The sequence below is a fragment of the Blennius ocellaris genome, assembly GCF_963422515.1.
Source record: "Blennius ocellaris genome assembly, chromosome: 8".
Lineage (NCBI taxonomy): Eukaryota > Metazoa > Chordata > Actinopteri > Blenniiformes > Blenniidae > Blennius > Blennius ocellaris.
This window is the reverse complement of record NC_137657.1, coordinates 13535653-13557129: the sequence shown is the minus strand read 5'-3', so window position 1 is coordinate 13557129 and position 21477 is coordinate 13535653. Positions and strand designations below refer to the sequence as shown.

The following is a 21477-nucleotide window of genomic DNA, read 5'->3' as shown; positions in this document are numbered from 1 at the left end:
ACTCAGGAACCCGAGGAGGTACAATAAGCCACCCGCCGCAACAGATGCATACACGGATTTCACAAGAGTCAACGAGTGGAACCCTGATCTCAGCTGTATCCAAGTTAACATTAGAAGCAACTTAAGTTCAATGTCAGCAGCATTATTGTGGGCAAAAAGCTCATTTTAGTGATCCCAGCATAATGTTTAAGCTTTCTTTCTTTTGAAACATTGCTCATTTGAGTCTCTTCAGTCCCCCTTGTCATGAAGGATGGCAGTGGGGAGTGAGGCAAACCTGTTGTAGCCCCTAGAGTTCATTCTCCTTACGTCGTGAACACAGTCTGAAATATTTGTAAAAGGGGACCAACTTGTCAGTGGAGATGACTGACACTGCAAAACTACTGTTAAAAAAAACCTTGTGGAAAAATTGCTTTGTGAAATGGCCACTGGACACACAAAGCCGCAGACGGACCTTGAGCACTGCCGAGGTATGGACACTTTGAGAATATAGATTATTGTGTGCATGCCAATAAACAACAAAAAAAAGGTGAAATTTATTCTTAAAAGTCCACAGAGGAAGAGGGCTATCAAGTTGAAGGAGAACAACATAACAAAAAACCCACAAAAAAGCATGCACATACACAGTCAGCCTCTTAGACACACACACCATGGACAGAGCAGCTGAACCCTCTTGCCCTACACTAGACACCCAAGACAGTCCTCAGCAGTGTGTGTGTGTGTGTGTGTGTATTCATGTGAGAGGCTGAGAGGAGTGTATCCCCATAGAAGCACAAAAACACAGAACATTTTTCGCTTGTGTGATGAAAGTGTACTTGGTTCCTGTTCATCAGTTGGGAGGATAAAAAAAATGTTTTCATATACAAGCCAGGAGAGAGTTTACAAGGCGACTGACACCCAAGTGAGTCCCATGAGGGTTTTTCATCTTACTTCTGAAGTATCCGTGGCTTTATTGATGCATTTACTACATACATTTTATGAGCATGTTAGGAAATTTCCAGCTCCTGCAAATCGCACTAAATATTTGTTTGAATCTATTTAAGGCTGCGTATAAGTAGATTTATTTTGACAGCAACATCTCTAATCTTGCTTCATCACATTACAGGGAAGTATACAAAAGGACACTTCCGTAACTAATTGAATCTTCGAACAAACACTTTACATGCTGCACTTAAAGCAGATTAAAACCCACCACTTTCAAATGACCTTGATGAACCTTTGTGTGTGTGTGTGTGTGTGTGTGTGTGTGTGTGTGTGTGTGTGTGTGTGTGTGTGTGTGTGTGTGTGTGTGTGTGTGTGTGTGTGTGTGTGTGTGTGTGTGTGTGTGTGTGTGTGTGTGTGTGTGTGTGTGTGTGTGTGTGTGTGTGTGTGTGTGTGTGTTGTGCTGCTTGCTGGTTTGTCAAAACTCACCTCTGACTATGACTGCAACTTGATCCTTCGAGGTCCCGATGCGGTTCACGACCTCGCAGACAAAAGTGGTGTTCACGGAGTCGTCTACTTTCAGCACCTTCAGCACGTTGTCTTTAAGCTGCACCGTTTCTGGCATCTCCGTGCCCGACATGCTGCAGAGACGTAAGCACATTGGTGTGAGCGAGAAGAAAATGAAGCAGGCCAAAAATAATGAAAGGAAAAAAAAAAAAAAGGAAAAAAAAATGGGCCAGTGGCTTGTTTGACTTTGAGCACAATGAAATGGACATTCACAGAGATGTACTGCATTGTGCATTGTCATGAAAATCTGCTAATCTTGATCAGCAGTGCAAAACCAATTGGTTTCCCCACCCCACTCATGAGCCATTTCATTCAGACCCGGCGAGAAAATACAATAGTGAACGAAGGAAAATTAAAACTGTTGGATTCAGGCTCAAAATCTCATCTTTTCTATTTTAAAGCAACACACTTTCGGTGTTGCTTTTTTTTTTCTTTTTTCCCCCACACAGCTATGTTAATGGATGATAATACCAAAAAAGTAACAGGAGGAGTCACAGTGTGTTCAAGGGTTAAATCTCAAGTCACAGAGTCCATTATGAGAAATTATACAGCTATCTCCATAATCAGAGCGCACTCCTGTAGTAGCAATAATAAAAGCGCTGATTGCCGCTTGGTGGGGATTGCATCTTTTTTGCATGAGGGGCAAGAAAAGGGGAAAAAAAGGAGAACAAGAAACCGGATCAAGAGCAAAGAGAGGAGAGGAAAAACTCACGTCTTCCAGGTGACACTGAACGGAGCAGGGTTTGCTGTAGCCTGGCAGGTGAGCACTGCATTTGTACGTCCAATATACCAGTTGTTGTCATATCCGATTATTGTGACCTGGGGGGGATCTTTGGGAAAAGCAGTGGAATGGCAGAGGAGAGAGGAAAGAGCAGAGAGGGAAATTAATTAATGAGGTCTTGCGTCGGTAATGCAATACAACCCAATTTGGTTTTAACGAAACTGGAGCATCCAACAAAAAGAGCAATGTAACTTTCAAATAACAAAACTTCATATGGTAGCTTAGTTCCATTACAAAGAAGCACAAATCTATAAAAAAAAATTTTAGTAATTGCTTTTATAAAACCTAATAAAGCCAGCCTTAAATTTCTAATAGTAAAATAAGTGTTAAGATCCCATCTTTCACTGTGTTTCTCTTCAGACAAACGTCGCTAAAAAGAAATGATGCTTGGTTAGCTGCCAGTTTCAGCAGCCTTTTTACAAACTAACCATATTTTCACACTAATTTTGCTGTCAACAAGGTAAGAAAATTGGGGTTTTCGCATGCTTTTGCACTAGGATAGTACAGGAATAGGTTGGGGACTCTTCAATTGGGCAATGAATGCCAAAAACTTCCACACCTTTATTTGGTTGTTTCACTTTCCCACAATATTTTTGAAATGCAATCAAACCCTTGCAACAAGCCCATGCTGCTACAGCAGAACAGGATTCAACAAATTGATTGACCAGGACTAAAAATCTCGCTCATTGAGTCCTGTTCACGTGACCCTTAAAAAGATATATTGCAAACAAACAATAAATCAATTTAAAAACAATATTGTTCTTCATTTACCGCGTGTCAGTAAGTGATTTGTCATTACTGCGTCATTACTCCACGTCGGCTCAAGGGACCTTTCACTAACTTTTTTTTCCGTGTTCCTCAGCGCTGTTGCTTTTGTTCTCTTTACATTAAATTCAATGTCACTCTCTCTGGTCCATTTCCGGTGTTTGCATTGCCAGATAGTCGGTTTGTATTTAATCTATGAGCAAACTGCACTCGCGAGCGAAACCAAGACTCACATTTTTTATTTTTTTTATTTATTTATTTTTTAAATGGGAAAGCTCATCTGCGCCACGGTGCACAAATGAAGCGGACTGGTCAGCTTGAAGCAGAGCGAACAGCACTAGTATGAACACTTCCCAAGTGTTGTTCTCTGTCCCCACTCTCAATGGACAATACAACACTCGGAGTTGGACCGGACCCCAGCGGGCCAGTTTGACGCCTCCATTAACAGACAAGGGATTTGGTGGGAGAGGTAACGGCTGTTCACGAGTGTGCGGATTCTTACATTGAATGGCAAGCTTCATCAGCAAGCCCTCGTCTTTGACTTGGGTCCTGTGTGTCACCACACAGCTGATGTCTTTCCCGTTGTCGGCCGCCGTGGGAACCATGCGGTACTCGCTGGTCACCGTCACCGTGTTCTCGGCCCCCGGCTTATCCACAAACGTGGCATTTCCGCTGCCCGTGGTCACCCATGTTAGTTTGGCGGGGGGGCGACCGTCGGCGGACTCGCAGCGCGCCACCACCACCGGCTTAGCGCCGGCCACCACCGTCACAACGGAGGCCGAGTTCTGGGGCTTTGCTGATGGACGGATGAAAGCGATGGAAAGGTGCAGGGCGGAGACACAAAGACAGAGAGTGGGAGAGAGAGGATTAAAGGATGAACAGATAGATAAAATGGAAATAAGGCAGCTGAGGGAAAAGATAATGTGCACCATCATTGACAAACAATTTGAATCACGATCCTGGCAAAAAAAAAAAAAACTCTAAAACCATTACAAAACCTCAATCTCCAAACATCCTCCATCCTTCTGCTCACCCCCTCCTCTCTCTGCACACTCAATCTTTTTTCTCTCGACATTGATAAACAATTACAAGCAATAGCAGAAACACAACCCAACCCTAAATCTTCTTTCGCTCTCTCTCTCTCTCTCCATTTCTTTAATCTATTCTCCTTCTATCCCAATTACCTACAATTGATAAACAATTTCCGTGACGGGCCCAGTGCATTTCCATACACAATTTCCAAATCACTACATGATCTCAATCATCCCCTCCACCCCCCGCTCCTCATACCTCCCCTACTGCCCTCTCTGATACCAGTGTGGGATCAGAGGCGAGCAGGGGGGGACAGGAGCCGACAGGAGGCATGACAAGCAGCCAGATCAATACACTGCCTGAGGGGAGGCACGGCGGCATGATGCTTCAGAGAGAGGGAAGAGGCACAGGTACCGGGTCAAGGTTAGGCTCATGGTTGCCTCGCATTAACAAGAACACAATTGATCTGACAATACCACTTATAATAGCAATTAAGCCAGACTGTAGATGCTTTTAACCTGCATACTACCTCGGGGGGGGGAGGGGGAGGAGCGAGTCAGATGGAAACACAGACAGGCAGATTTTTTTTTTCCTTAAGAATTTATGAATATATAATAACCCAGATAAATACGCACATCATGCTCGCTATAGATGAGTGACAAATTAAATTGCGAATTCATTACTGGAGCAATTCAGTTCACCTTGGCAGACGATCAACAAGTGAAGCTGTGCTGGAAAAGCAAACATTAAATACAGAACCAGATTTTTGGCCACAAAGGATAATTTCAATGATAAAGGCTGCTTTTAAAACAAGTGGCCAATTCTACTCCTTTCAGTTTATTTAAATAAATTCTTTCAAGTGTGAACAAATCTTGAGATAGTGATCGAGTGATAGGAGAAGAAAAGAAAAAAAGTTAGTGAGTGTGATATCGCTGCACCTGACAAAGAGCCAGCTGGGGCTTTCAAAGTGGCACTTGTTGAATAGTATTCTCATTAAGAAAAGAATGATTTACCTAAAAAAAATAAAGGGTTGACAAATTTGAGAGTCCTTGTGAGGCAGACACCTGCAGTGGGTTTCAACCAGGGAGTACATTGTGGCATTGAGTTTGGATGTTACCCTTGACAGAAACGTGGTGCATGATACCCAACAACAAAGCTGCTGTGTTTCTCCTGTTTGTCAAAGGCTTGCTTTCAGGGAGGCTGTGGGAACCCCTGTCCACCAGAGCAGAGCTGATCTTGCTGATGTGTAATACTAACAAAAAAATAAAACACTTTTTTTTTTAATGCTGTGGTGCCAGAAAATGAATATTAAAAAATCATTAGCTAACCACAAATTGTAGTTGTTGTAATTACAATATTCTGTATCCACAGGTTGGAGTGATTTACTCAAGCAATATCGTTGCCAAACTATCCAGACATCCGCTTCTAAGGGATCACAAAGGAAACAAGCATGTGATATTAAAATCTGTCAGTACAAGAAATTAAGCACTCTCGGCACAGACTTCCCCGTTCATTTGGTGTGCACAGCAATGTGCAATACCGACGAGATTTAAAAATGACACGTGTGCTATTTTAGAGCCTCGCAGCAAGAATATACCAGTTCGAGTGTGTTTGGAGTTTGCATGTTCTCCTGGTGCGCGTATGGCTTGTCTGTGGTTTTCCCACCACACTCCAGAGACATGCATTTCAGGTTTATCAGTGACGAACTGCATAACTGTGACAGACTTGTCTCTGTGTCCTCGGTGTGACAGACTGGCCACAGGTCCAGGGTTTATTCCATTTTCACCTCCAACCAGCTGGTGCCGGTCTGCCATCATAGATTTGACAAAGTAATGCAGAAGTTGGAAGGATAGACAAACTTTAGGTTTTCTGGGATTTCCACCTCCTGTTGAAGAAGTGAAACTGAAAGCTTGATATTGGAAAAGTCTCTCCAAAACAGTCTAATTCTGACCGACCATGCGTTAAATATCTGTGGCTCTCCCATTTACAGAAAAACTTCTTGGTTGTTCGGTTGATTGAAGAAAAGAATGACAAAACCACACAGAAGGACTCCCCGTTTTCATGCTTATCAAAACATGTAACCCTTTAAGGTTATGCATTTCATATGTCATATATCATTATGAACACACTAAAGCTGCATTTCAAGATTTTATAATATCAATTAGTTAGCAGTTTTAACTGTATTCGATTTTTTTTTTTAGATTCTTTGAAGACATACCCAGCATGACGAGGATGGTGATCCCCTGCTCGTTTCCTCTCGGGTAGGTAGCGTACTCGCAGATGTACTTCCCTTCGTCGGTCATCCGAACATCAGTTATCTGGATGGAGGGGCTTTTCAGGTTCGGAGGATTGGTTGTGAAGCTGACTCGGCCTTTTACAGGCGAATCGGGGTAGTTGGGCTCATAGTTTGGATGAAACACGGCGATGTTCATCCTCTCACCGTCCGTTGGCTCGTAAATCCACGTGACCTGCGTTGAAACATGCGAAGGGTCAGTGGTAATGACGCACACGTTGACGGGGGGGAAAAAACTACATGCCTCATTTATCACGGTGTTGATTAGTGACAGGAGAGAGCATTTTTGAGGCATCCACATTTTAATGTAAACGCCGCAGGGTAGCATACACAGCATCATAATCAAGCAAGTGGAGCAGGTATGAATATGGATCCCAGTTTTACAGAAGCAGCGCTCTCTCAGCTGTTCTTAGTGGAATCAAGCAGAGTTGTGCACTTCCTACTTCATTGAAATGCAACTAAGAAGTGCACCCATTACCATATTCAATCCCCTAAAGCAAAATGAAGCTTAGTATTGTTTGTTTGGAGTAATAAAACATTAAGCCTGAATGTGATAAAAAAAAAAAAAAACCTATTGCTCGCCTCAGGATTATTTCTGTGGGCCATGGTTAGTTAGATTAAGGTTTAATGTGCCAAATAAACAAGGCACATGGACCAGTTTCAGTATTTTATGGTTATTTTTTATTGCAGTGAATTGTTCACATACATTTGTCTTAACTTAAGTTTCACAGGTTTGCACATTTGGGTCAGCAGGTATGGTTCATTTTAAGAGCAAAATTGCCATACATCGAGTCAAATACCAAATAGTGCATTCAGTTAATGGCCAACGTCTGCTTACTTCAATTGTGAAAGCAAATAGTCACCACCTGCAATTTCAACAAATTGTATTGTGCCGACTCAGCACTGTGAGCTGCAGTTTCCAGATGAATCTGACGTTTTCATTGGAATTTCAGATCACAAAACCCATTTAGAGTTGATATGAGAGTTGTGGGATAAAAACATAATCAAATACTAAACTCGGGAGAAAAACTGTTGTATCAGGGCTGTGCGTATGCGTGCGTGCGTGCGTGCGTGCGTGCGTGCGTGTGTCTGACCATTGTGAGCTGTATCCCAGTAGCATCAGTGAAGGCACAGCGTAGGTTGACTTTCTGGCCAGGATACGACAACACCTCTGGCTCTGCCTTCACCCGCTGACCAGATGCTCCTGAATGAAACAAAGACAAAAAAGAAAGGAAAAACATTAATCTTGTTTTTTTCTTTCTTTCTTTATTCACCTCCACACCACAGGTGGAATAAAAGAAGCGGGTGGCACAGAGGAATCACGCTGGTACAAAGCATTGTGATGATAAATGAGGAAAGTATGGAAGTGTCTGGTACAACAGAGGACAGCATTAGTGAACCCAGGTAAGTAGGCCAAGAGTCTGGTAGCACTCCATGACTGTGCCTGAACTGGACAAAGTGCCTGAAAGAAGAAGAAGAAGAAAAAAAAAGGGGGGGATGTGTGCAGCAACATAGGAAAGCCGGTCTTCTTTTGCACATAGGTCATAAATCATGTGGACGGGTTTTGCTTTTCTATAGCCTGCCATTTGCTGTGCCGACACATTCCTGCGTTACAGCGAAGAGTCAAAATAAATATGCTTTTCTCAGTGTGTTGTGTCAGTGGGTGTGCAAGAACCAGATCGAAGCGAGGGAGCCTTAAAAACGACAATCTGTCCGTGTGTGGCTGCGCGCGTGTCTCTGTGTGTCTGTAATCCAGGTCTCTGTGAAAATGTAATTACTTGTATGAGTAAGCGCGCATTAGTGTATGTCAGCAAGATGGCACCTGTTTTAAGTAAGGGTGGATTACCTGCGGATACACAACTTCAAATGTCTGCAACCAGGGCGAGGCGTGTGTGTGTGTGTACGAGTGTGCGTGGGAGCGTTCACAATGCGTTTGCTGACAAGCTACATACACATTTAACAGCGCCAATGAAACACTAGTTTCCCTAAAGACAAACAATTACTTACAAAACTAGTTCAACTGGTTTGTGCCAAGCCAGAACTGTTGTAGAACTGTTGAAAACACCCACGCGCGAAACCCATATGGTAAGAGATGAGAGGAAAGGGCAGCGCTGTCTTTCTCTTTTGACGAGCAATAAACACACCTGCTCTTCTCGCGGGACATCCAAGATATCAATACGGAGGAAGAGAAGAGTGAAGAATGAGTGAAACACTGAGCAGGAGCATGGAAGAAAATAAGCCTTTCCTAGAATAACACCACCTCTCCCAGGGCCAGCCCAATTTACAGCCTCAAAACAACCCCCTTGCAGCCACAGAGAAACCTCTGGACAACCACTAACCAGCCTGTGGGAGAAGCACGCAGTCTTATTGGGCTGGAAAGAAGAAGAACAACTTGCTGGGTTTTTGTTTCCACCCCCCCTGTCATAGATGCACTAGCATATCTGTGCAAGTCAACACACCACAAGCATGTGCGCACACACACACACATTTCATGGCAGGTTTATTGTAGAGCTCCTGGCCTGTAATCTTTCAAATGTCTGGAGTATTTAATGACGATCAAGCCACAACCTTTTGTCAATCTACTTAAACTCGTCTGACAAACTACAGATTAGCTTTGGGAATAAGGCCAGTTCTCCGGTTACAAAAAAGATGCAACAGAAAAAGAGAAAAGGGGATGAAAGGTTATTGAAACCCCTGATTACTGGTCTTGATTGTGGCATGTGGAAACAAGTCCGCTTGGCTTGTCGGAAGCAATTATACTGTGTGGCACCGACGATGAGTAACTACGCCTCATATTTCTTGTATGAGCACATAAGCAAATTCAGTCAGAAAATCTATGCACGTGTGCCCATTTGCAGTGTTCACACAACAATGCGAGGGGGCAGAGCCGCGCTGGGCCTGTTGTCTGTCATTCAGAGGCAATAAGACGGAAGCCAGCATGGGTCAACTGAAGCCAGAGCTGCAATGAGGAGCCGACTGGCCTTATGAGACTCTCTACCGCTCCAGGGAAATGAATATTACACACAAGACATACAAATACTTGCAAAGCCTCATACTCTACGATCGTGCCCAAACCCTGGCCCTGAAGACCCAGACTCTTGCTCATTAGAAGAGCAGACGGAGTGAGGGGAAAAGTCAGATTGTGCATGTGTGCACATGAGGCACCTTTGGATATGAGGAGCCAGGGCGACATTTGTGAAAAGTAATTGTTGGTTAAAAAAAAACAAAAAATTTGGAAAAGCACTGGTCATAATAAACCAAAAATTGGTGGCAGAGTGAAGCAGGGTTAAACTAAAGAATAAAAGACAGTTCAAGGGTACTTGAGAGGGGAAAGCAGCAGAAGGGAAGGGTGGGGGCGGGGTTGGAGGGGAGGACAGTGAGAACAGAAGCCTTGTGTCAACGCTGCTCTACTTTACAGTAGCCCTGCTGCCTCCAGGTGACACACACACCAAACCAAATGCACATGAGCAAACAAAGACATGCACACACGCAAGCTGCCCTCTTTTAAGTGTTCAGCATCCTGAGCACTGTCACCCATCATCATGTCTTTAACGCCCACATGGTCGTCACGTAGGCTCTAATATTACACTGATGGTGCTGTGACAGCCCTGCCATATTACTCCAGTTCTCTCTGATCCCCCGACTGGTCACGGTGACATTTCCATATTTCCCACCATTCGTTTGTGAAGAGGGAAATGAATTGGGAGGAAGTACGCCAGAAGGATGGAGGGATGAAATGAAGAGACGAGAGACATCCTGGGAATGCCAAAGTGATGGAGGATGGGAGGGTGGGGGATTGCAAAGAAAGTGGGGATGAAAGGGTGCAAAGGGAACGTGGTGCCAGGAATAGAGAATGAAAGAGGAAGCGAAAAGGGAACGTGGTGAGAGATGAGAAGAGAGGAGGAGGATCCTGAAGGGGAGACAGTGCGAGCTATAAACAAGGTTAATATGAGACAGCTGAGGGACAAAAGAGAGAGAGACATTTAAAAGACAGGGATGAGAGAAGCAAGAAAGGACGAGGATGGGAAAGGTGGGGGAAAATGCAGTGGGAGCATCTAAAAACGGAGAGGTGGTGGGGTGGCACAGGTAGAGAGAAACAGAGCGAGGAGAGGCAGATGAGGGGAGAAGAGTGGGCAAAGGGAAAGCGAGAGGCAGAGGGGACTCCACACCTGACCTTGTGAGAAACACAGAGGCTGTGAATAGACAGCAGAAAAAGGAAAAGGCGTGAATGAGCCGGAGGAATCAAGAGAGCAAGTTAAAAAAAGGGAAGAAGAAAGAAAGAAAAAAAAAAAAAAAACGAAATCCTAATTTTGTCTGCAGCCCATTTGAGCCAGCCGTGGCTTATAAAACGAACAGTCGCTTATCAGGCTGTGTCCGCCTGACTCGCTGCCTGGCTGGCTGACTCCAACGCCTAATGGCATTCATGTCCTCTGCCTGATCCCCACTACAGTGGAGAAAAGCACAACGTCAGGGGGACAAGGAGCGCAGGCCATCAACTAAAATATCTAATGGTGTTCAGAGCTCGGTGACTCTGCCGTTTCATCAAGCTAGTGGCGATGCACTGTCAGGTGGGCTACAATGAAGCTTCCCCATTCTCTGCATTCCTGAAGATTGCTTCAGTGTGTGTGTGTGTGTGTGTGTGTGTGTGTGTGTGTGTGTGTGTGTGTGTGTGTGTGTGTGTGTGTGTGTGTGTGTGTGTGTGTGTGTGTGTGTGTGTGTGTGTGTGTGTGTGTGTGTGTGTGTGTGTGTGTGTGTGTGTGTGTCTTCCTTTGGCCTTTCTAACTCAGTAAGTAGTCTTGACTTTCATTATTCTTCCAGGTCTGTGTGAATTTCTCCATTTCCTTTATTTCCTCAATGTTGTTATTGTTGTGCCCAACCTCTCCACTCCTGAAGAATAATAGCTTTTATACAGGCGATATAGAGTGCAGGGTGGAGCGTCAGTTTTCTGTCCTGATGGGATCCATCTCTGCCGGTTCTCTCTCTCTCTCTCTCTCTCTCTCTCTCTCTCTCTCTCTGTATTTCACTGATAGTTCTTCTTCAAAGCTTTTTTTTTTAACAGGCAAAATTAGAATGATTTCCAATCCTCCTTAACAAAGTTAACGTGCTCTGTTTTGCAAGATGCCAGTCTCACTCATAATGAATGCATGTCGAGCGTCAATGTTATTACATATTCACCACAGCATTTAACAGTAACCAGCAGACATTGGGGGCTCAAAACATCCTTGAACTGCCTCCAAACAAGGACCAAAGTGCTGAAACAAAAAATTGTAAAGGATGATGAATTCAATTGCGTCGCTTTTTTTTTTTTTTTTACTGCAAAAGGGTCTGGGTTATATATTCTCAGTACGACAGCGTCTGTGTTTTTGTACTGGCCTTGAATACAAGTGGTTTTTGAGTGGAAGCTCTGCCAAATACCAGCTTTGTGAAACTCCCAATGTGCAATTTTGTTCTTTTTTTTCTTTCAAGACACTGGCACGGAAACAGAGATTCAATTCCACGATTATTACTGAGGTTATAGTTTTGCACTGTGCAGCTTGTAAGTATTGTGACAGAGATACATTTTTGTGTGATGTTTTCTTTTTTTTATTGCGGCAAATTGAGCCAAAATTAAACAGTAGCCAAGATTATAGATCTGACATCCAGCTTTGTGGCAACGTAAAGAGCATTTGTCTCAAAACTGTTTTATAGGAGTCTGTCAGGCAGATTTTTCCAAGCTATAAATATTTTTCTAAGGTCAACAATTCCGACAATGTATTCAGTCAGTAATTATTAACAGTGTAAATAAAGCTGAAAGTGTGAAGTCTGCGCTGAAGTTTTTGTCTCGTATGAGCCGCAACTTCAAATTCAACTACTCCTCCGCCAAACAGAATACTCAAAATGAGTCCTTTTATTTCTTGAAACACTATTATTTTGGTATTTTTGACTGATGCGGGTGTAATTCAAGATTAGACTGTCTTCTTCGAAGTCCATCTGAGCTTTGAAAACTCATAAGCAGAGCCAATCGAAAATGCATTAAAGCTGACATTCTAGTTGGAATGACCTGCCAGTGGAGCTGCACTTGTAGCAGATTTCTCTTGTGATGTTGCCACGGCCGTGTCCAAGCCGAAAAGCAGTGACACTGCTGGAGCTACACGTCATGTCCAAACTGCTGCTCGTCGGTTCGAATAGCCGTTATCAGCTGGAGCCTGGAACAGCATCAACCTGAACCTGCCGTCTGCTGCGGCTGCTGCTATCAGACATCAGCGGTTCCTATGACTTCCGCGTCCACACTCACACACATTACACAGAGATGAACGTGCATACTCCATGCATGCACACACACGTTTATTTGTGGATACTTTGGTATGCAGGGAGCATAGACCGAATGCAGCTTAGCTTTGACAGGCGAGGCGGTTTGACAAGCCAAGAATAAAACGAGGAAATGAAGACTTGAGACGTGTCTCGTCTTCTCATTGACCCTTCTACTGGCGCTGTAAAGGGCCAATCGATAGCACAAGGGGAAGCTCGATTTAGAAATAGCCAATGTACATTATGAACTTCTCAGATGACATCCCAATATAATCTTTTTGTGTGTGCATGTCGCATTAGTGGCAAAATTTTGAGTCTAAAGCACATTTGTTTGAGGTAAAAAGAATGAATAATTAAAAGCAAACACACACACACACACTTCAATATACTTCAAAGCTATCGTATGAAATAAACAGTCAAATTGCTATAGATGTTAAATCAATATGAAAACATAAAAAAGACCAGCAGCTGTAAGAGGGGGTTTGGTGTTACAGCGAGGTTGCATGCAGGAAACAAGAGGTAAAACCAACTTCTGTGATGCAACAGGAGCCGAGACAAAAAAAAAAAGATGGAAGGAGGGAGTGCTACATTTCACTTTGTTCACAGTGACATGATGAAACATTTGATAACCGACTCGAGTGTGGAAAGAGAACGGGAAATCAGACACAGAGGCAGAAATGAGGAAGGGAAGCAGAAATGCATGAAATGTAACAGAAGGGGAATGAAGGAGAAATCAGGGTTTGGAAGGAGGGACACACACACACACACACACACATGAACAGGCTTCAAAGTGCCAAGGAGAAATGAACAGCTGGAGGAAGACTCTGCACCGGGAGGTGTGTGTGTTTAGCAAGTGTGTGCATCCACACACACACACACACACACACACACACACACACACACACACACACACACACACACACACACACACACACACACACACACACACACACACACACACACACACACACACACACACACACACACACACACACACACACACACACACACACACACACACACACACATCTGTATACTAATGCATATTCCTAGTTAGCTGCTTGTTTATTAAAAAAAACATGCCCTAGGACTTCAGCGAATATCATTTGCAAAAAGTAAGCATTTGCCAATTCAATTAAGTGTATCATCTTAATGAAGAAAGACCCAGCAGGGTGCAAAATAAAATAAATAAATAACATTTAATTTTCTGAAATATCTGCACACTCCAGCTCCAAATGACAAAACTTAGCGCACTCACAACTGGACCATGACCTTCATCTTGCCATCGAGACTAAGTTTATACACTATGCATGAGTTCAAGAGTAAAAGGAAACTGTTGGAGAATTCACAATGGGATCCATGAACCATTTTACAGCATGGATCCTGACATGAAATTACACACACAATAGCTCTGGCACATGCCCCTCTATGGACTTCACCCTCTCCCTCCCTCTCTCTCTCACACACATCCTCTGTATTCCATCCTGAGCTATGTACATAATACAAACATTATTTGAGGTCAAACGAATCCTGCTGGTCAAACAGGTCTGAAATGAAAGTGGTGTTTAGTCACGTGGACCCAGGAATGCTTGAGTGGCCCTTCCAGTTCTGGTTTTCCTCGTTTCGCTGCTGCGTCTCGCACCTTGCAACAGGAGGATGAACCTTACAACTCACAACATGATTCAAGACAACACGCTGAATCATTTATTACCTGCCAAACTAAGGGAAAACCATGCATAAGAGATAAAAATGACTTGCAAAGTAGTCAAAATGGTGTGTGTGTGGTCACCTCATACAACACATATTTCCTCGTGTACAACTGCTCTGTAAAGCAAAACCACTTTTAGACTGGCAGTCAGAGAAACGCATGATTATACACACACTGGGTGGAGAGGCACTCTTCTCCATAGGGTAAATAATTCATCCCCTGGTAAGAACGAAAGCAGCGTGCTCTCCTCCTCCTCCTCTCATCACTTCATTATTGATAAACACCAACATCTACACTGTACCTGACCCAGGAGAGAGAGGGGGGGGGGAGCGAACGAGGGTAGGAGAGAGATGGTCAAAGAGAGAAGGCGGCGATAAAGAATTTTTCCGGGACATGAAGAAATACAGCGACGGCGTAGAGCAGAGGTGTATAGCATACAAACGACAAAAAGGAGAACGTCAAAGGCCATCAGACACCAGTGTGGTTTAATGGCATTGCATGTTTTTATCTGGCACTGGTCCGCTTTAGGGTCAGTAAAGTCTCGCTTGTAACAGGCAGTTTACTGTGGACAGAAAGGACATAGCCCTCTTGAGCTAAACAAATAACTACTGCTTCTATAGTGCCTTGCCAGTGCCGTCGCTTCAACCCACTGAATAAGTGACTGAATAACTTACTGGCTGGATGGCTGACAGACACCCAGCTCCCCTGCGGCTCCTGGCTCTGCTTTGTCTGTTCGGGCCCTTGCACATCATTCTACCTCCACCGCTCTCGCCTTCTCTCTGCATCGCTCACTTTCTTTTTTTCCCCCTCCCTCAGTGCTGTAGCCCTGTCCTGTCTTTTCATTTTGGAATAAATCCTTTTTTTATCCCTCTGGCTCATTCTGCTCTTCCTCGACTTCCCTTTTCCCTCCATCCTGTTAGTTCTTTTTCTGTCCGACTTCTTCATCGTCCCTCATGGTAATTGTAGCGGTTGCATGTTATTTTAGCCCTGCATGTAATATTGGGTTTTAGTGTTGGGTGACCACAGTGACAGATCTGCAGTCAGCGAGGAAGCATAAAATGTAAATTTGTAGTTGTGGGAGGATATTATTTTTTCAGGCAGGTCCAGGGTTAGAGTCAAGAAACGATCTTGATATATTCTCCATTATAGAAGCCGAGAGACCCCTTTATCATAGTTTGCCGTAAGCTCGCACGCCCAAAGGAAAACTTCAGACGCCACTCTGTAAATGCCAATGGAAATGTGTGTTTGTGCATGCACATTCAGAGTTTTGCAGCATCTCGCTTTGAAAATAGCCATGAATTAAAGGATCAGGCTAAGTCAGGCGGAGCGAAGTGCCAGGTACTTCTACAAATGTCCAAGGCTGGCAGTGTATGCATGAGTTCTCTCCTCTCGCTCCTCACCCATCGCTTCATGTACGCGTGTATACATCGATCCCCTCTGTGTGTCAGCTGCCAACATAATGTGATTATGCGTCCTATTTTCGCCTTCCTAACAACACTTGGATGTGCAAGTCTACCAAGGTGTCAGTGAAGATATTTCAGGCTGGGTGTGATACTTTCGCTGAATTAAAAACAGAGCTGCCTGTTAAAGTGAGAGGAATTCCATGACAATCTCGCCCCCAGACCCAAACACAGCTGTGCTTCCAGGTTTTGTTGTTTTTTTTGTTTGTTTGTTTTTGCCGTCAACAGTCACCTTAAGTTCACCTTGAAAACGGAGGGGGCTTTTCATCCTGGTGGCTCATCTGGTGGTGTCAGGGCTGCCACTCAACCGGCCACTGATGAGCCCACTGGTCAACAATACTGTCAACACATGTTCATGGCTTAGGGGTGAAGAGACCAGCCTAGTTTATGCCACACGGTCGAGGATTAAAATGCAGTCCTGTGATATGAGGGATACTGCTATTAACACAGTCAATCTGTCAGAAGGATCACACGGCATGTTAACGAATCAATGCCGGCCATATGGAAGACAGAAGGTCGGGCACCATGAGCAAACAAACAAGGAGGAGCGTACCAATATCAAAATAAACCGATGACTGTGTCCTTCATAACACACAAGCAATGACCAGCTGGGGTTGAGAAAATGATTGCAAGTATGTGTGTGGGAGCACAGAGAAGCAATCTGCAGGAGAGATCTGAGTGGACAGATGAGGTATCATCCGAAAAATGACGCCCACATTCAGGAAACAAAGTGCTTTAAGTTCTGGGATAGTACATCAGTGACAAAGTGAATATACAAGAGAGAACAAATGTTTTTGGCTGCTGTGTATATTGCTCCCTATCCATAAAGAAGTAGTAGCAACAAGGTTTCTGATTGGCCCTAAATGTATTCTGCAGTACAATGAAATAACTCAAAATATATAACCAATGTTGATTAAGCACTACCTTCACTGTAAGGAAGAACAAGGGTTCCTGAAGTGATAGTATGGCGCCTATGGAGCCCTTAATATAATCAAGTACGTGTAGTGAATTATCTCCTGGTTTGCAATTTTAACCATGTGATAAACTATAAATACATAAGTTGTTTTTTTTTTGTTTTTTTTTAAATGAACCGAAGCAGTTTCTTTCAATTCCACAATGGCCTGAAACTTTCAAACAGGACTACATAATCATATTTAATTGCCAACATGTGGTATATCGTAGCAAAAGTAGATCACAAACATGTCAACAAGTTACGTTCCCTATTAAATCACATGCATTTTGAAAACACAATGAGGACACCCGACAGTTTTTCAATACAATCTTCTTGGCATGAAAGACAAATGAGAGCCATACCGAGGTGGGCAGATGGTAACAATTAATAAACATCAGGCATGGAGGATGTGGCGAAAGAACAAAAAGATAGACGTGGAAAGCAACAGATAACCAAAGCAATTAAAAGTAGAAAGAAACATCCTTTTTACACTAGATCGGCTGCATTGTATTCGCCAAAGTTACCTTCCCACAGGTCTGCAGTGAGCCGGGAGGGCGGAGGTGAACAGCCCATTGTCTCCCAGCCTCAATAGGAGGCAGGTAAGCTGAAACTCTCACACTCCAACACATTCCTCCTATCGGTTCCCCCAGAAGAGGATAGAGGGAGGGTGTTATCGAGGAGCGAGGGAATAAAACTGAAATAGAAAATACAGACGGCTGTGGTGTCATTAGAAGTTTCACGGCGGAGAAGAGTGATAAACAGCTGGGACTCATGATGAGCAAGTAGACTGGGCTGTTTTCTAGCCCGTTCTCCATTTTCTTTCTGTGAGCTGGATGTTTAGATCAACTTTGATTATTCCCAGAAGGACAGTCACTATGACAACTTGCCTTGGGAACACAGTGTATTGTTCTGACGCTGATAGACGGATAAATGAATGAATAAAAAGACAGACAGGCCTACAGCTCAAGGAGACGGATCAGAATGAAAGAGGGGCACAACCTGATATTTCCTCTCAAGACGGCGTGTTGGATAAAATGAAAGTGGAGAGCGCACTGTAAAGACAATAGCGTCTGAAAGACACAAAGCACTCAAGGTAAAACAATGAAACGATAGGCTATAAACCTGCACAAAAAACAGGCTTCGCTCATAAAAAGGTACGTGTGCATGACAACTCAAACAGTGCCGGTCATCTAACCCATAGGGACCAAACAGAAAAGACAAAGTTAAAAGTTTCATCATGAATGAGTACAACAAATGATATACAGAGACTAAGATCTTTTGAGAGAGGCCGGTGAAGCATATCAGCAAAACTTTCAAAATAACTCGGCATTTCCCTCACAATTTGCTATTCCAAAGCAACCTCATGAAACAATGATCGTTAAAAAGCTGCAAACAATTGCCTTCATCCCGTTTCTGTCCTTAAGAGATAAGCTGGGAAACGGAGATATGGAAGAAGGTCAAATTTGTCAATAACAGACTGATGAAAATTAATAATGACAGTAATAACTGTTCAAATATCACTGTCGAACCAGTGTGCTTGCAAATCTGTTAACTGATCTGTTTACATTTATTGCACTAAGCTGCAGACATATTTAATTTTCTTGCACGTTTCTTGCGTGTAAAAAAAAAAAAAAATTCTAGTGAATTTAATAGATTAGTTCCAGCTCAACTCCTCAATCGAAAGAAAAAACACTTACAATGTAGAAATCAATGAATAACGTCATTCATTTATTAAGCACAAAATGTAAACATTTCTTGTGCCAACCTTTGGATTTTGAGGTTTAACTTCATGTATATCTTATTACAGCCTGGTTTTAGAATACGAATACAGTGGAAAGGTTACTTTTCTCCATTAGTCAAAACACTTGTGATTTTTGACACATAAATCTCAAGCATTTATTATTTGCAATTTTAGCTTACAAGCCATGGAAATCAAAATAACTGCACTTCCACTTAATACATGTCACAAGATCTGCAGACATGTTTTTTTAAATAGAGCTCAAAATTACAACAATGAAAAATAATATAATTGGCTTGAAAACTTTTAGTTCAGCAATACTAGCCGAGGTTAAAATAACTGAAAAAAATATCCATTTGACATTTCAATGGACTGTTACTCTGATCAATGGAATTTGTTTCGGGGGATCTGGGAAATGTTGAGCGAGTGCCAATTTCCAACCGAGTAGATTAGAATACCAACAGTGCAGTGAATGAGCCACTAAGAAACAGCATGTTACTAGATAAAAACACAGTATTACCTCAAAAACTACAAGGTCACGTCCTCCGCTGTCAGTTTACATGATGAAAATGAAAATTTACATAAATGCCACTCACACCTGCTGTCACTCACAAATGAAGGCATTGATGAAACAATGAGGTTAATTAATGAGGTTATTAGAATTTATATATATATATATTTATCTTTTAGGATACAGCTGCATTTAGGGAGCATGAAAACAGCTTTGTTTCTTAGATGTTGGTATTGATGATAAACAAGCTGTCCTCAACACTTTTACCCATCTGAGCGGTGGTGGCTTGAGCTTCCCTTCAACAACAGCACGAAGCCTAGTTTTAGCCTGTAATGGCTCGGCAGTCACAATGATGCCACAATTGATCCAACTTGCAGAAGATTGAAGCCTCTTCTCAGAGATCATGAGGAGGGGCGCGACGAACAAACACACACACGAGCCACTGGAGCGCGCTCCTGTCAGGCCGTCATTACATTGGGTTTGGGGCCGCCTTTGTTTACCATCCAGCCCCTTAAGACAGAGTGACAGATAGAGGATTGGGAAGTGAGGGATAGATAGATGAGGGTATGAAGAGGCAGAAATGGCCCCGCCATGCTCCGGTGGCCAGCTTCAAGGACAGACAGACCCTTCAATAACACAGCGTCTGTGTAATTAGACAGCACTCCGTCACGCACCAAAGAATCACTCCTATTTGTGTCATATTAAATGCAGCATGGGGATCCCTCAGTGTGCTTTGCCGTTGAGCCCTAATGCAAAAAAAGGGGAGCAAAGGGGGGATTTGTACGAATTTAATTATGTTCATAATTCGCCCATCTTTAGCTGTAATCACATGGGGTTGAATTAAGTACTTCCACTTTCCAGCGAGCCACCCACACCCTGCACCACCGGTAAAAAGAAGAACACGGTCTGGTTTTCCAGGGGAATTTCATTGACAAACTGAAACTTTCAAAGCGAAAGTAAACATAGTCTTGGTATGCGGTGGTGAAATATTAACAGCTACACCCTTCCGACTGAAGTGCTCTGAGCCGCTGCAGCTCACACGTGTTTGTGTGTGTGTGGGTGTCTGCTTGTGTACGATATGATGTCTCTGAGGCCACCTGCAGTGTCTCCGAAAGGCAGAGGAAGAAAGAAATCTGCAGTTCGCGTTGTGTGCATCTTTGTGTGTCTGTTTTTTCCTTTCTGGAGAGATTTTGTGTGTCTCAGGCAGAGTGTGTTTGGTTGCACCTCACAGCCAAATCGCGGCACAGGCAGGCGGCCTTTTCAACAGAGACCGAGGGGAGGGGAGCAGATCAAACACAAGCCAACTAATCACAGACGCCGGCTAATTAGCGCAGTCCTCAAAGGGGAACCAGGAATGAGTGATGATTCCCCCTTATGAATTTCCCAATGCCGCTGTGCCGTATGCCACCACGAATACTTATATGTCACAGAGAGGGGGGAAAAAACAGAGAGGCTGAAGTGCAGAGAGGCACCTCTGGCCTCGCTGTAATCTTATCATCTGAGGGCAAAAGGAGCAAAGTCTCGCTCAATATCTCTTATCAGTGTTTCGGTCATGTGCCCACAACACACTGAAGCGTTCCCACTGTCACAAATTTGCGTCAGCATTTTATCTTAACATCCTCAAATTGGACTGCATGTAATGTTTCTCTATTAAGGGATTTCTGGAGCGATTAAGTCCCAGGCGCAGCGAGATTCCAACCTCTAGAACGAAGCACAGGTTGTCGTTTCTGTGTGAAAGCTCCAAGTGCTGATTAACCAGCCGATCTGCCACACTGATCCCAGATTTCCACGAGATCAGAGGCAGCCAATTACAGATGTGACACGCGCACGTACGCACGCTCGCAAGTGTACGCTGCCACTTAAGACGCAGACGGACGCCCGGCCAGGAACGGATTCCCTCGGGCTAAAACCATCACAGTGGCGTGAGCCTCCTCTTCTTCTCCTCTAATGGCAGATGAGAGGGCACCTGTCAGAGGAAGCTCAGTTCAATAGCCAACCGAGAGGCAGAGATCACGGGATAACGGAGCTGCTAAAGATGGTTTTTACCATATCCAGCGAGACACACAGGCCATTGAGAGGACTTAGCCTAAATAAAACACTCCATCACTTTTCAAGTATCCAACTGCCTATTTTTTTTTTTTTTTTTATTACTATTATTTTTTTTATCTCTCTATACATCAACGTCAAGCTAAACATAGAAAGTCTAATTTTAGCTCGGGGCCTGGCTTTGAACAACATTATGTCAGTGGTAGGACAGACAATAACAACACAAGCGCACTCATTCATATTTCTCTCATTTCACCAGATTTATGGAGGAACAATATACTCTCTGTATCCTCTGCAAAACAGCCTTCAATGGCTGACATTTGTTTCACATGATTACAGTGTGACAGTTGGCATTCATGTGAGCAGACAAATGTGCAGAGAACCCAGACATATTGTTGTGACAAAAATGCTGATATTC

The 21477-nt window shown here is 43.5% G+C and overlaps 1 protein-coding gene across 2 annotated transcripts in view; it reads right to left on the bottom strand.

The window, feature by feature from the left end:
• LOC308133639 (nectin-2) overlaps positions 1-21477 on the bottom strand; it is a gene marked incomplete at its 3' end in the record, with an annotated part of 86572 nt that overhangs the window by 48030 nt on the left and 17065 nt on the right. For both annotated transcript variants that reach the window (XM_080501105.1, XM_080501104.1), the window contains exons 2-6: positions 7451-7560; positions 6282-6531; positions 3534-3827; positions 2198-2315; positions 1408-1559 (exon numbers count right to left, since the gene is read on the bottom strand). In XM_080501105.1, the coding sequence (XP_080357231.1) occupies positions 1408-1559; positions 2198-2315; positions 3534-3827; positions 6282-6531; positions 7451-7560 (924 nt within the window). The remainder of the gene's footprint in view (positions 1-1407; positions 1560-2197; positions 2316-3533; positions 3828-6281; positions 6532-7450; positions 7561-21477) is intronic.